The sequence below is a fragment of the Drosophila miranda genome (genome assembly GCF_003369915.1).
Source record: "Drosophila miranda strain MSH22 chromosome Y unlocalized genomic scaffold, D.miranda_PacBio2.1 Contig_Y1_pilon, whole genome shotgun sequence".
NCBI classification, from domain to species: domain Eukaryota; kingdom Metazoa; phylum Arthropoda; class Insecta; order Diptera; family Drosophilidae; genus Drosophila; species Drosophila miranda.
In genome coordinates, this window is record NW_022881603.1 from 13,556,810 (window position 1) to 13,572,713 (window position 15,904).

General features: G+C 39.2%; 1 protein-coding gene across 1 annotated transcript; it reads right to left on the reverse strand.

The window, feature by feature from the left end:
• Window positions 1-14,635: 14,635 nt before the first annotated feature.
• Window positions 14,636-15,666, reverse strand: LOC117191429. The gene is made up of 2 exons (XM_033396299.1): window positions 15,554-15,666; window positions 14,636-15,497 (listed from the first exon to the last, which is right to left on the reverse strand). The coding sequence occupies exons 1-2, from the start codon at window positions 15,664-15,666 to the stop codon at window positions 14,636-14,638; spliced, it is 975 nt and encodes a 324-aa protein (XP_033252190.1).
• Window positions 15,667-15,904: the final 238 nt, after the last annotated feature.

The following is a 15,904-nucleotide window of genomic DNA, read 5'->3' on the forward strand; positions in this document are numbered from 1 at the left end:
GGGAACCTTTCAATAATAGATTTCTATAACGAGGTTAACAAGAAAATGACCTTGTTAATAAATAAGACAATAATGACTCACGGAAAGGACAGTGAAATCACGAAAGAATCAAATAAGAAAATTAGAGACAATGCCTTACGCATTTTTGTCACTGGCCTAAACGGCGGCATTGCAGAAATCCTATTTTCATTGAATCCCCCAGATTTACCGAATGCCTTGGCAAAGGTACAGGAATTGCAATCAAATAACATTCGGGCCCAATTTGCCTACCAATTCAGTGGCCCCAGAAATTCAGGGAAAAATAACTACAAAACATTAAGATTCAACCAACGACAACCAAGGACTCACCATTCGACCAAAAAAGGGATCTTCAGAGGAATAACATGTCATGGGGACAACCCTATTTCTTGGGTAATAGACAACAAAATCAGGCCCTAGAACCAATGGATGTAGACGAATCGATACAAATCAAGAACCGACAGAACAGCAATCAATTCAGGGGAAATATTAATAATAGAAATTATCGGGAGAATACTAACGGTTATTATAGGAGAAATAATAACAATTATAACCAAGCTCAGCATTTTAGGGCAAACGTAGTACCGAATAATCAGTCTAACGAAAATCAGGCGCAGAAACGAAAGCCAAACGAAATGTTGGAACAACCGGCTAATAAAGCAATGCGGATAAATAACATTGAGGAGGACCATTTTTTAGATCAGCCCCCGAAGTAGGTCTGCCCTACTTAAAAAGAGTAGATAAAACGAGGGGGAACGTTGTGAGTTGCTGCGGACACCGCAACTCTACGGTTATACCCGATACTAAGTCAGTATGGCTCTCCTCCGGCAGACGCCGCTAATATTAAACGACACGACAAAGAGTGCGTGCGAGAGAGACAGAAAATCAGTCTGAGCGTGACGTCGGGCACTGCGTAGCCACTGCAAATTGATTTGTTCCTATTGGCTATAAAAATAATCTGATCTGATCTAGATTCAGCAATATGATAGATATGGTCATTATCTATGATTCTGCGTTTTTAGTTTTCTCGAATGTGCAATATTGTGGATGCAACAGATTTTCGTCCTTTGTGTGGGCGGAAGGAAGTGGGGCGAAATTTTGAGATACACGTTTTATAGTAAAATCTAACAGGAGTGCGAATACCAAATTTGGTTACTCTAGCCTTAATAGTCTCTGAGATTTTTGAATATCCCCATATTTTCGTCCTTTGCGGGGGCGGAAGGGGGTGTGGCGACATTTTGAAACAAACTCGTCCCGGTCCGATATATTAGGAGTGTGGATACCAAATTTGGTTGCTCTAGCTTTTGTAGTCTCTGAGATCTAGGCGCTAATGTTTTATTTTAAGCAAAGCCGCCTATGCTACGTGTGTGTTAGAGAGACACAGGGCGAGAAAAAATGAAATTGTTTTCTTGATGCTGGCTATAATAATAATACGATCCAATTCAGATTCTGCAGTCTTAAAGATATGGTCATTCTCTACAACTCTACGTTTTTGGTTTTCTCACATCTTTAAAATTGTGGATGCCACAGATATTCGTCCTTTGTGGGGGCGGAAGTGGGCGGGGCGAAGTTTTGAAATATTTTTGTAGCAGTGACATATCACAGAAGTCTGGATCCAAAACATCGTTGCTCTAGCTCTTATAGTCTTTGAGCACTAGGCGCTGAAGGGGACGGACAGACGGACAGACGGAAGGACGGACAGACAGACAGGGCTCAATCGACTCGGCTATTGATGCTGATCAAGAATATATATACTTTATGGGGTCGGAAACGATTCCTTCTGGACGTTACACACATCCACTTTTACCACAAATCTAATATACCCCAATACTCATTTTGAGTTTCGGGTATAAAAATATTTTGAAGAAGAAAAAGAAATGAAAAGTGATTCAGTAAAGGTAGAAGGAAGTTTATATAGCTTGGGATCGAAAAATCCTGAGCACGCCGACGAAGAATTATCCGTCAATATTTTGGGATTCAAATATCCTGAACCCGCCATCGTTGAATTATCCGACATCCAAAGTTTTAATAGTTTGGGATTAAAATATCCTGAGCACGCCGTCGTTGAATTATCCGACACTAAAAGTTCGAATAGTTTGGGATTAAAGAATCCTGAACACGCCGTCGTTGAATTATCCGACCATGAACAATTTAAAAGTTTGGGATGCAAAAATCCTGAACGCGCCGTCGTAGAAATATCCGACATTAAAAATTATGCAAATTCTGAATTGAAAAAAATGAAATTGTATAACACAATAACCTACAAAGAGGACAATTTAGAAAATCTCAGAGAGAAAATGGTATCTATCATCGAAGAAGACCATGCCAATATAAATTTACAGTTACCGTTCAGAACGGATATAAAAGGAGAGATTAACACTGAACATGATAGACCGGTTAACGATTTCGTTAATAACGAAATAAGTAAAATGTTAGATGAAGGTATAATCAGACCTAGTAAAAGCCCATATAATTCACCGGTAATAGTAGTACCAAAGAAGGGAGTAAATGAGGACGGAACTCCTAAACATAGATTAGTAATAGACTTTAAGAAACTTAATGAAAACACCATACCGGATAGATACCCTATGCAAGATCCTTCAGTAATCCTTGCCAATTTAGGTAAGGCAAAGTCTTTCTCGGCCATTGATTTAGAGTCAGGTTTCTTTTAGATTTTAATAAGGGAATTAGATATTGAAAAAACATCTTTTTCCATAAATAACGGCAAATATGAATTTCTAAGAATGCCTATGGGATTGACGAACGCTCCCAGAATTTTCCAAAGGGCAATGGACGATATACTTAGAGAACAAGTTGGGAAAACTTGTCACGTCTATATGGACGATATAATAATATTTTCAAAAACTATAGAACAACATTATAAAGATCTAATTCATATAATACAGATATTGCAAAACGCTAACATGAAAATTTCCTAGAAAAGTCTAAATTCTTTCAATTGGAAACCAAATTTCTGGGATACATTGTTTCCCAAAATATCATTAAAACAGATCCAGACAAAATCTCCACAATACAAAACTATCCAATTCCTAAAAATATCAGAGAGCTACGTAGCTTCTTAGGACTAACAGGGTATTACAGAAAATTTGTCCGAAATTATGCTACAATTGCCAAACCATTAACAAAATATCTGAGTGGAGTAAATGGGAAAGTTTCACGAAGGGCATCCAAGAAAACATTAATACAGCTGGATGAACCAGCAATGGGAGCATTTAATAATTTAAAGGACAGTTTAATAGCACATATTGAATTAGTACAACCAGATTACAATAAAAAATTCACATTAACCACAGATGCATCGGACATAGCAATAGGTGCAGTTTTGTCGCAAGATGGGAATCCCATAACATTTATTTCTAAAACTTTAAGTAAAACCGAGCAATTATATGCTACTAATAAAAAGGAATTATTAGCTATTGTATGGGCATTAAAAAATTTGCGAAATTATTAATACGGAGTGAGTGGAATTGAAATACATACAGATCACCAACCTTTGTCCTTTGCAATGTCGCAAAAAAATCCAAATGTTGAAATGAAACGTTGGTATTACTTCATAGTGTAAGATATGAATATTAGTTTATAAGATTTGAATATTAGTTTAAGATTTACTCATCGATAATATTATAAGAAATACCAATGTACTCGATATGTACTTGTCCTCGACAAGTATCGATATGCGAACACACATTCATTCGAATACGACGATCAAGAAAGAAGAACATATAATAAAACCGTGCTATTAAAAGTTTACATATCAGGTGTGGGGTTTGCCCAAAAAAAAACTCTGTGATGAACTATGCAGACATAAGAGCGAAAACCAAAAGTGAACTTAGCGACATATTGCGTAGGCAAAACGTATATATTGATCAAGATGCCAACATACACCAATTACGTACAGCAGTAAAAAAAATCATGGAAGACACGCATGAGCTAGGAAATACGGCGCCAAGCGCAGACGAGACTATGCAGGCAGACATTTTTGCAGTCCCGGTTGAGCGCGAGATATATAGAGACAAACTTAGTGCACAACACGCAGTAAAAGCGGCGCCAGAAGAATATGGTGAAAATGTGCAGAAGGCTCGAGAAGCATTCATGCCGCGACAAGACAACGCTTGTTCGAAATTGACCATGCGATCAGATGAATACGAAGAAGAATCGCGCCGTTTGCAGCAGTTGGAACAATTGTACATTTCTCGCAAGCGCTTAGCTGATCTCAAATTAAGCATATTGAAAACGGAGAAAGAGGCTATGGAGTTGGAAACGCCGAGAGATTGCATCGACTTGACACACATTGAGGCGTTGATGCGTCCATTTTCTGGAGATGACGACCAGGCTGTAACCAGTTGGATAAGTAACTTTGAGGACATTATGAATTTCCATGGTGTATCCGAGTACAAATGCTGGATATTAGCGAAGCGGCTGCTATGCGGATCGGCGAAGGCGTACATCGACCATGTGGCGCCTTTGACTTGGCAATTGATGCGAGCAGAATTGCTCAACGTCTTTGAGCAGAAAGTGACAGCGTGGGACATTGGAAAGCGACTGGAGGCACGGAAAATTGCAAATAATGAAAGCGCATTGCAATATTTCGTCGCAATGTGCAGCATAGCGTCGCAAGCAGACATGGCCACGAGCGATGTGGTCAAATTCATCGTAGAGGGACTGCAGGACAAGACGGGCATGGCAGCATCCATGCTATATTGCAGCACACTCAACGAGTTGCGTGACAAGATGGTCACCTATGATAAGGTCAGAAGAGCTCCTGGCGTCGTAGCAATTCGTAGCGAAGGTATGACAAAGGGAAAACTAAATGTGAGTATGGCAGTTGGGCAGCAGCAAGGTGGTGGCGCAATGCGTTGCTACAACTGTCGGCAATTTGGGCACGTTATGAAGGAATGCAGTCAGCCAAAGAGACCGGATGGGGCATGTTTTAACTGTTGGAGTACCAGCCACCTATATTCGCAGTGCCCGAAACGAAAGATGGCCACTAGGGTAGCTGCAGTTCAAGATGAGGAGCGACCAGGAGAAAAAAACAACGACGATTTAGCGGCTGTCCAGTTAATCACTTTATGACTTCCGTTTGGTGAACAAAGAGGCGTCAGTATTTTTAGTCTATTTGATACAGGTAGCCCTGTAAGTTTTATTCATAAGTCTTTGATACCGAAGTCGGCTATAGTGGAAGCCTATAATGAAGTTAGGAAATACTATGGACTAGGAGGACAACCAATTCCAATATGGGGAAAATTTAAGTGCCATATTGAATTTTGCACAAAGAAATATATCGTTTTATTAAACATCGTAGATGATAACATGCTGCCTTTGCTGGTATTGTTGGGACGCGATGCCCTTAAAGTTATTGAAGTAAAATTAGTTCATAAGAAAAATATCAATGCGAAGCAACGCACACCATTAAGCTCGTTAAAGCAAAAAGCTATTAGTTTAACCTGCGCGTCTTTATTCACCGAACGTAAAAATAATATTAACATAAGACTATATGATAAGTTAGATGGTAAGCAATCAGAAAGAAGCGAGCTAATCAAACGTTCTAATCCATTTAAAAATCAGACACAAGAAAACTCAAGGAATGACAAAATGGCCATCGAGAATATGAATCAAGGCGACGAATTCAGTAACTTTTGTGCGTCGGTAGAGATTGATGAAGAGGAACATATTAACGTAGGTTTCGAATTTGGCCTCACTCTTGCAGAAAAGTGTAGGGAAGTTATTAAGACATACTATTTACACAAAGAATTTGACTTTAAAGCACCGCCAAAGTATCAGATGCAGATTCGTGTAACAGAAACAACACCATTTCATTGTACTCCGCGTCGTTTATCCTACCATGAGAGAGAGAAAGTAGCTGAAATAGTAGATGATCTGTTAGAAAAGAAAGTAATCCGTCATAGTGAGTCTCCTTATGCTTCGCCGTTGGTCCTAGTAAAAAAAAAATCAGGAGAACTTCCAATGTGTGTCGATTACCGTGGTCTGAACAAACGAATTGTTAAAGATAATTTCCCATTGCCCCTTATTGAGGACTGTCTTGAGTTTTTAGAAAACAAGTGCTGTTTTTCCATTATAGATTTTAAAAGTGGGTATCATCAAATAGGCGTAGAAGAAAAATCAGTTCCGTATACATCGTTTGTGACACCGCAAGGACAGTATGAGTACTTGAGAATGCCCTTTGGGTTAAAAAATGGATCCGCTATTTTTCAGAGATTTATTTCGGAGCTCTTGAGAAACTTTATTAGGAACAAAAGCATTGTAGTGTACATGGATGATATATTAGTAGCGACTAAAACAGTTGAAGAACACATGGATATATTAAAAAGACTATGCATTCGGTTTAGCGAGCAAAATTTAGAGATAAATCTAAAAAAGTGTAGGTTTGTCAATCGAAACATCGATTTCCTGGGGTATAAAGTTAATCAAAACGGAATAGTTCCTAGTGATTCCCATATTGAGGCCTTGAAAAAATACCCAGTCCCTCAAAATGTAAAAGCACTGCACTCATGCTTGGGATTCTTTTCGTATTTTCGACGTTTCATGTTTTCATTTGCGACGACAGCTAAGCCCTTGGTGCAGTTGTTAAAAGAAGGTGGTCCGTTTCCCATGAATAGAGAACAGGTGAAGACGTTTGAAACTCTTAAGAATGCGTTGGCAAATCCTCCGGTATTAGCCATTTTTAGCCCAAATAGAGAAACGGAATTACATACAGACGCAAGTTCATACGGTTATGGCGCAATACTGATGCAAAGACAAGATGATGGGAAGATGCACCCTGTGTCCTATTATTCCGGCAAAACAACAGAAAGAGAATCACGTTATCATAGTTTCGAACTAGAGACATTGGCTATAATTTATGCATTGAGGCGTTTAGAGCATATTTGGAGCATAGGTCCTTCAAAATAATCACGGATTGTAATTCGTTAGTACAGACGTTAACCAGAAAGTCAATTAGTCCTAAGATAGCACGGTGGTCCCTAGAGTTAGAGAACTATGATTACTCCATTATGCACAGACCTGGAGCCAGTATGGCGCACGTTGATGCGCTGAGCAGACAAGATCAAGTGACGAATATGTTAGAGGATGGTTATAGAGTCAAATACGGTTTAGAAAAGTCTAATTTAGAAAAAGATGAGAGTAGAAAGCAAAATACAAGGAATAGTGTAAGTAGAGACAACCCTGGTAGTGAGCATAGAGCATAGCATACCGTAGAGAACCCTGTGATTAAGTGTAGAGAAGTAAATATCAGTAGAGAGCGTAGTAGTACCGTACAGAACCCTGCGATTGAGTGTGGAGAATCAAGTGCAGTAGGAAGTAGATTGGGAAATAGGTGGAAGTCTGATGATAGAGAGAACCTTGGTAGTGATTGTAGAGATAACATAGAGAATAGTGAATATAGGGAAGAGGATGGATCGAAGATTGAAATTAGAGATTTGAGCCAATGTAGAAGAAGCGTTAACGATGTGGTGGGGGGAGTAAAGTACATTAGTAATAGGAATTCAGATAAAGAGAAAAAATGTGTTGAGGATACAGTAGAGAGGGACAAGTTAGAGTTTCAGGAGGAAAGATTACTTAAATCATTGATAGTTGGGGTAGTAGGTGCAACGCCAGAAGATGTTGATTTGATATTGCAAACAGAACAGATGCGAGACAAGGAAGTAGTTAGGATTCGAAAAATGCTAGAGGATGGAATTGATGTAGATTTTGAAATGATAGATGGTATTGTTTACAAGAGGAGTTGTGAAAACAAGCTATGTTTCTATGTACCAATGTGTATGGAAGAGCAGTTGATAAGGCGGTCACACGAAAAACTGGGACATCTGGCCGCAGAGAAGTGCGTGAGTGACCTTTTAAGGACCTACTGGTTTCCGTCAATTAGAAGTAAAGTGGCAAGGTTCATCAGAAACTGTCTACCGTGTATACTACACTCGATGCCTAAAACAATCCATAACAGAACGCTCCATAGTATCCCAAAGTCGTGTGTTCCTTTTCATACCCTACATGTTGATCATTTGGGTCCGTTGCCGAGTATTAGATCTAAGCGAAAACACCTCCTTGTGGTAATAGATTCATTCACTAAGTTTGTCAAATTGTTCCCGGTTAATAGTAGCAGCACGCGGGAAGCGAAGGATGCCTTAAGTAAATATTTTGATTTCTATAGTCGCCCTACTAGGATAATATCAGATCGTGGGACCTGTTTCACCTCGTTAGAGTTCTCTAGTTTTCTGCAGGAGAGAGGGATAGAGCACATTAAGGTAGCTACAGGTGCACCGCAGGCGAATGGCCAAGTGGAGCGGGTGAATCGTGTTCTTACTCCTATGTTAGGAAAACTGTCAGAGCCCCTTGAGCAAGCCGATTGGTATAGGTTGATGAGCAAGGTAGAGCACGCCATTAATAACTCCGTTAACAGCAGTACGAAAAAGACACCTAGCACATTGTTATTTGGAATACCCCAGAAAGGACCCGTTGTAGATGAGTTAACCGAATACCTAGAGGAGAAGTTAGCATCAGAACTTAGAGAGTTGGAAACTATAAGAGAAATAGCAAGTGAGAACATACGGTTGTCGCAGAAAAGAAATGAGAAGATGTATGCCCATAAACATAGAGCCCCATTAAAGTATGAACCTGGTGACTATGTAGCAGTCCGGCATGTGGACACAACACCGGGGATCAATAAGAAGTTCGCACCAAAGTATCGAGGACCGTACAGGATCAATAGAGTATTGGATAATGATCGTTATGAGGTTGTCGACATTGAGGACTGTCAGTTGACGCAAATGCCATTCCGAAGTATATTAGAACCAGCAAGCCTTAAACCCTGGGTAGAGTGTAAGGTTAAAACCATGGTCTCATGTTGTTAATCGATAAAATAGTATGTTAAGTAAGACAACACCGAATAAGAAATGTTTAACCAACTGTATGCCTTAGTGTGTAGATCGTGGGCGATCTATAGTCAGGTTGCCCGAATGTAAGATATGAATATTAGTTTATAAGATTTGAATATTAGTGTAAGATTTACTCATCGATAATATTATAAGAAATACCAATGTACTCGATATATCGATACTTGTCCTCGACAAGTATCGATATGCGAACACACATTCATTCGAATACGACGATCAAGAAAGAAGAACATATAATAAAACCGTGCTATTAAAAGTTTACAATAGAAAGTTTCACACCAAAAATCATTTATAAGCCAGGCTCAAATAACGTAGTAGCGGACGCTTTATCTCGGATTAAAATAAATCATATGACAGATAGTGATGTGGACCAGACAGAATCAGAATCAGACATAAATACTCAGCATTCAGCAGAGAGTAGTTTTGAAAACGTCATTCAAAAGACTAGCAAGCCTCTAAACCAATTTAAACAGCAGCTACTATTAGCGCAAGGGAGATTCACAGTTCATGAGTTAGTAAGAGTTTATGAAAATACCCGACATATTATTGAATTTGATACGGTAGACAATCTGCTAAACATTTAAAAAAAAATTATTCAGCCTCACTTAACCACAGGAATACACTGCACTTTAGAAGATTTATACCTTATCCAAAATAAGCTAAAGGAAAACTTCACAAATAAATTTCTCTTCACGAGAAAGTTCCTCCAAGATGTAGTAAATTCAGAAGATAAAGCTATAATTATAGAAGAAACACATTGCAGAGCCCATAGAGGACTAGACGAAAATTACAAACAAATAACTAAGCTGTATTATTGGCCAAACCTGCACAAAAAATTAAAAGAATATATATAAAAAATTGTGAGATCTGTAACAAAAACAAATATCACAGACACCCTGTAAAAATTCCAATTGGGGAAGCTCCCATTCCAGCAAAAGAAGGAGATCAATTACACTTAGACATATACTGTGCCCAAAACCTAACATTCATAACTTGTATAGATTCTTATTCCAAATACTTGGTGGTCAAGGAAATTCAAAGTAAATTAAACATTGAAAATAAGGTAATGGAAATTTTGCAACACTTTCCGTTAGCAACATCTTTGATGACTGACAACGAACCAAGCTTTACTTCAGCACAATTTAGATCATTCATACAAAGAAGTAACTTAACTATTTATTATGCTGATCCCAGACACAGCACCTCAAATGGTCAGGTAGAAAGGGTACATTCCACACTAACAGAAATAGCGCGGTGCATCAAGGATGAACTAAATCTAACAGATTATTCAGAAATAATAATAAGGCCGGCACTGAAATATAACCTGACGATACATTCAACGACCAATCAAATGCCATATGAGAAGTAGTTTATGAAAAGAAATTCGGGGAAAGAAATAAACTTCAATCCCGATACAAAACGCAGGTAGTTAAGGAAAATCGACCGAATAAAATTATAATCAACAATAGAAACAGAATTATACATAAAGATAACATCAAATATTAAATATTTTTTTTCCAGAAAATGTATGCGAATATACTAATATGAATTATGAAACATACGCTGAACTTTTCCATATTACTAATTTGAGTTTTTATAGAGAGATAATTGATAAAGAACCCAAATATGTCAACAAATCAATTAATTCAGACGATGAGCGGGAAATATCAATGGACTTAAGTCTATTAAAATTAATGATTTCAGAATTAGTTCCAAAACGGAATGAAAGGGAATAAATGAATTAGATACCATTTGGAAATGGATAGCAGGCAGCCCTGATCATGCCGATTATTTGAAAATACAAAATAAAGTAAATGAATTAACTGAAAATAATAATAAACAATTTGTAATAAATTCCAAATTTTTCAAAGAAATTGAATTGCTATCAAATTCATTAAAAAATGTCATCTTCAATAAAGAAACGATACTGAGAAAGCATCGTTTAAAATTAATAACTTTTGACCTACTAAATTTAGTTGATACCATAACCCTCTTAAAAGTAAACATTTTCAATACAAAAATTTTAAATAAAAACGAAATAGAGGACATTTATAAGCATGAAAAACATCCTGTTGAACTGTCTGATCTGCTGGACATTGCAACGGTTAAAATAATTCGAAATGCTGATTTAATAATCATTTACATAAAATATCCTCAAATTAAAGATATTTGCAAGTTTTACCATGCAAGAGCCATCTCACAAAATGATGGAATGTTAGTTATAAGTGAAAAAGTTTGTGAATGTAAGGAGAAATACTATTTAATGAATAATTTTAAAAGTGAAACTTTTAACAATTACGCACAAATAAATTTAAAGAAGACCTGTTTCACCAATTTACTTAATGGCTTTAAAGCCAACTGCACTAAAAAAAGGGAAAAAAACAAAGAAATAGACATCATTCAGGATGGTGCCATATTAGTTTCAGGCAAAAATATCGTAGATAATACTACTTTGTAAGGATCGTATCTCCTTATATTCAACAACACAATTGTAATAAATAATATAACCCACATAAATGATAAGGGTAAAATTCTAAGATATATATCGCATCATAGATATAGCGTTTTTGAATTAGTTGATTATATACAATCGAATGATAAGCAATTTTCTTTTGATAATGTTAATATTTTAAATCCCCTTATAACATTAGGTAATACGGCCTTACCATTAACAACATTATTCTTAATCATTTTGATATTGATAATGTTATTTTACTTCGGCTATAAATTAACCAAATTTGTACTTATTAAATCAATAAGAATACCGTCAGAAGAAATAGGGGAAAGCAACATTCAAATACTGTCAGAAGAAATTAGAGCTCTATCAGAACTTCAAAATGTATCGGGACGAAACATTTAAGAATGGGGGGAGTTAACGTACCCAATTCTATTGAGCTCTTATACGAGTTGTAAACATTCTTTGGCTTTCCAAAACGAAAGCAATTTCAATGTTGGGCCTCCGCCTAATTGATTTCTAAGATGTACAATCTCAAGGGCTCCCGCCGCAATCCCAATCTTTGACACTCGCCTAAATGGAAAACCAATGTTTGCCCACACCCGGCTTCTCATAAACAATCTCACTCCCGGCTTTCTGCAGATCCTGCACTTTAGGCATTTTACAGTTCTCTCTTTGGATGACGAAATCCAATAGTCGGGATGGCGAAATCGATTGAAATGTTTATAGAAAAACTATTCCCGAAAGGGATCAACGATGCAAAGATCAGAAAGTTCAAGTCAGTCTTGATCGAGAAGCGACACCGCAAAGTCGAGCTAAAAATTAAGATCGCGCAAACCCTTTGTCCGGAATCCTTTGTGACCCTCAACTTAAATCTATATCTGTAAACTTAGAAGTTAAATAAATACTTTTTAAAAACGCAATCCGCTACCGCAGTTATTTAATTTGCACGTGTAAGCAAAGAGAAAAAAAAACACACACACAAACTGAAATACTTGGGCATTCTGTCTCATAAGAACAGTGGACAGTGGCAACTTCTAAAGTCACTCCGCCTGTTATCCATGCCATCCTCATTTTGACCTCCCAAGCACATCAGTACTAGCTTTTACAAGACTCACTCCCTTGTCCATCACCCGTGGTCAGGCGTACCCAATTTAATCGACTAGCCTGCATTTCCTATGCGTTTGATATTGGACTTCCGTGGGCGAATCCTACACAATTAGTTAGAAAAATGAGTTCGAGCTTAACTACGATAGATGTGGCCACCGGTTAACTCCTTAGAGCCAATTCCGCTGTTTTCCGTATCACTTCACATAGCTGCCAAAACTCATTGAAAATAGTTAGATCATTCAAACCCACATCCGTCATGGTCAGGTAGAAGTCACTAAGAGGCCTCCCCCTGGAGTCCAATGCTTGATTAGGGAATGAAATAAGAAGGAAATTAAGGAATAAGTTCAGCCACTCTGCTTTGGTGACACTAAGCAGTGCACAAAACCGTCACTGATTTCTTTGATCTGAAAGGTTGATCGTGAAATATGAAAGGAAATTAGTTGGCCATCAGTAATGAAAAGTGAGCCACACTCGTATAATGTACGTTAATCATTGTTGTAGTGGACAACGGTTAGTAGGACTGATGTTTTCCTCAGAGGTCGACCAGCACGCTATCATTCCGGCTACTGTCTCTTCGGCAAAAGGGTGGTGTTCTTTTTATTTGTCTATTCTGAGACCTACGATATTTGTTTTTATGTTAAAAGAGCGTGCAAGAAACTTAACGACATGTACAAGTAGAATTCCAGAACCGGAGAGAAACAAAACTTTTGGCCATTACACTTCACTTACACATATGCACACGCACGCGACACGAACGGATCAAAAGTCGTCCTCAGCTGGAATGAAGGACCACGCCCACCCTTCCTTGGTCATAATCTTTATGACCCCTTTTCTTTAGGGCTCGCTACTACAGGGGCTGGGTATCGGAAATCAAGATCAACGTTTAAGGAGACATTATAAGTTTATTCATTAATAGCTAAAATCAAAATACATTACTAGCACTTAGTTTACCCTCTCCAAATATTTTCAATTTCCCTTAACTTAACTCCCCTGCGCTTAAACTTGGTTTTATTTTTATTCTTCGAAACTCAAAGATTGGCCTTGCTGCGTCAGCAGCTGATCCCCTCTCTCAAACTTAAACGCTCGATTGACGGCTCGACAGACTTACAAAGTAACCGCATTTCTTTTTCGTTTCTCCCCAATAGAATGATCTAGCATGATCTTCAGAGCTCAATCTGTTCTTTGCTCTACAAATTTGATTAATGTTAGGGCTTAAATTTTTAATGTTATGTTTAAAAAGAAATCATACTTTTCAATAAGGATTCTGATGATTGCAGATTATTTTAATCCAAACAAATGTAGTTCTTTGATTTGTTGTTGGTTTGGCTTTAATTTTCATACTTCTTTACAATCGTCTGTCAAATTACAATAATTTCTACTTGTTTTTGGCCCTTTTTCAAGCATCAGTCTTCGTTTACCATGTCTGCTTTTAATTTTTAAAATTTCAAATGTAAGTATACTGTGTTCTGTGTAATCCCATCATATTTCTACTGTTCTAGATAATCGATTGACTAACTACAGTTATTTCTGATTTTGTACAAAATGTCCTGCAGGTGATTCAGACCTTCAGATTTCATTGAGATTGAATTAAACTAAGTGTTCGCCGAAACTGAAAGGGTATTTGTACATCGATGGTAATCGCTTCTTAATTTTGTTTGTTTTTTTTCAAATTTTTTTTATTTCTTCTCTCGTTTATGCGCAAAAGTGCGTGTAATTCAATTTTTCATGCGCTGCCAACCAGCCGGGGCCCGGACTCGACGCCGTGTGACATGGGATAGAGGTGGAGCGGGGGCGTAGTGTGGCAGGAGCTACCTTTTTATTCTCGAAAAATTAAGACAAAGGACCGTGCCGTGTTGCGAATCACAAAATATGCGTTGGAGGCATATTTGGTACACCGTTTTCTACGGTTCGCCCTTTTATTGATGGCCAATCCGTTTTCAGTTATCCAATACCGTCATGGTTATAGTTGCAATTCGGATGGGCGTTATCAATTTTTGATGAAGGGTCGTAGAGCCCTTTGTGCGTATTAATAATTTGGAATTCGTAGAGTTCGTTGTGTGTTATAGTATATGGGCTATTGCGAAGCAAACGAGGTAATGAAATGTAATTATAACCAAAGATCGGCTTAGTCCCGACTGGTCCTACGAAATGCAATATTGGCCCAAGCTGCTTCGTGGTTAAGGGCGCTTCTTCGCCTGCGTCTAATAGAACCCGTAGAAGAAGCAGAATTAGCCAAAGTCCTTCGAGCTTCCAGGTGAGCCCGAACTGCCATCCAGTTCGGGAGCGTTCCCGAGGGCAGCAATGCCGGAAGCCAGCGCTGCAACCGCATCCGCTGACGATTGCCACCCTCATCCAACACGCTCCTTGCTAGGGCCTCCTGCAAAGCAGGGTCCGAGTGCTGCTGCTGCTGCTGCTGCTGTGGCTGCAGCTGTTGCGTTTCGGGCATCTGAGCATATCCCGCAGCCACCGCTTCCGAAAGGCCTATTAGCGCGGGACTGCTTCTCTGAGCCCTGCTGACGACCAACTCGTCTATGGCGAAGCAATCTTCTTCCTCGATCTTCAAGTCCGCGTCCAAGCTAAGGCAGTCATCGTTATTCATGCGAGTGGCGAACTCCACAAAGCTATACCGCACTGCCCTCGCCTGTTCCTTTTTAAGAGCCTCCGCCGAGGTACACGGCATTTCCACATCATTTCCATCATCCGGCACATCGTGCACAGCGCGATACTTCACGTTCAACTCGTAGGCGATCGGATCGTCGTACGGCGAGCGGGCAAAGTTGATCAGCTCGTGGATAAACTGATTTGTCTTGGGCCCAAAGAAGGTAAACAAAGTGTTCTGGAACTCGGCGCTCTGCATGCTGACATGCGACAGCATGCCGTGCACCGCCTCGTAAGCTTTCACCATCTCCGCCTCGCTGCTGCGGACCACCACAGATGTATCGCGGTTCGCCCAGTCCATGATGCGGTGAATCGCACACGGATCGTTTCTGTTGGCAAAAGTTGATCAAGAAGGGTGTCATTGGTCGCCATGGCGGACACTTACCTGAGCGCCTGAGGGCTCCACTCGCGGAAGCTGCGCGTCTGCCGTGGTGGCAGCGAGTACAAAGAATTGGCATACACGTAGATGCGCCACGAGATCACTTGACGCGTAGACATATTCCTGGCGAAATTCTGCTATTTGCTAAACCGAACTTTGCTGAGTCGATTCTCGATCCGAAGTGAAACGAGGGGGTACGTTGTGAGTTGCTGCGGACACCGCAACTCTACGGTTATACCCGATACTAAGTCAGTATGGCTCTGCTCCGGCAGACGCCGCTAATATTGAACGACACGACAAAGAGTGCGTGCGAGAGAGACAGAAAATCAGTCTGAGCGTGACGTCGGGCGCTGCGTA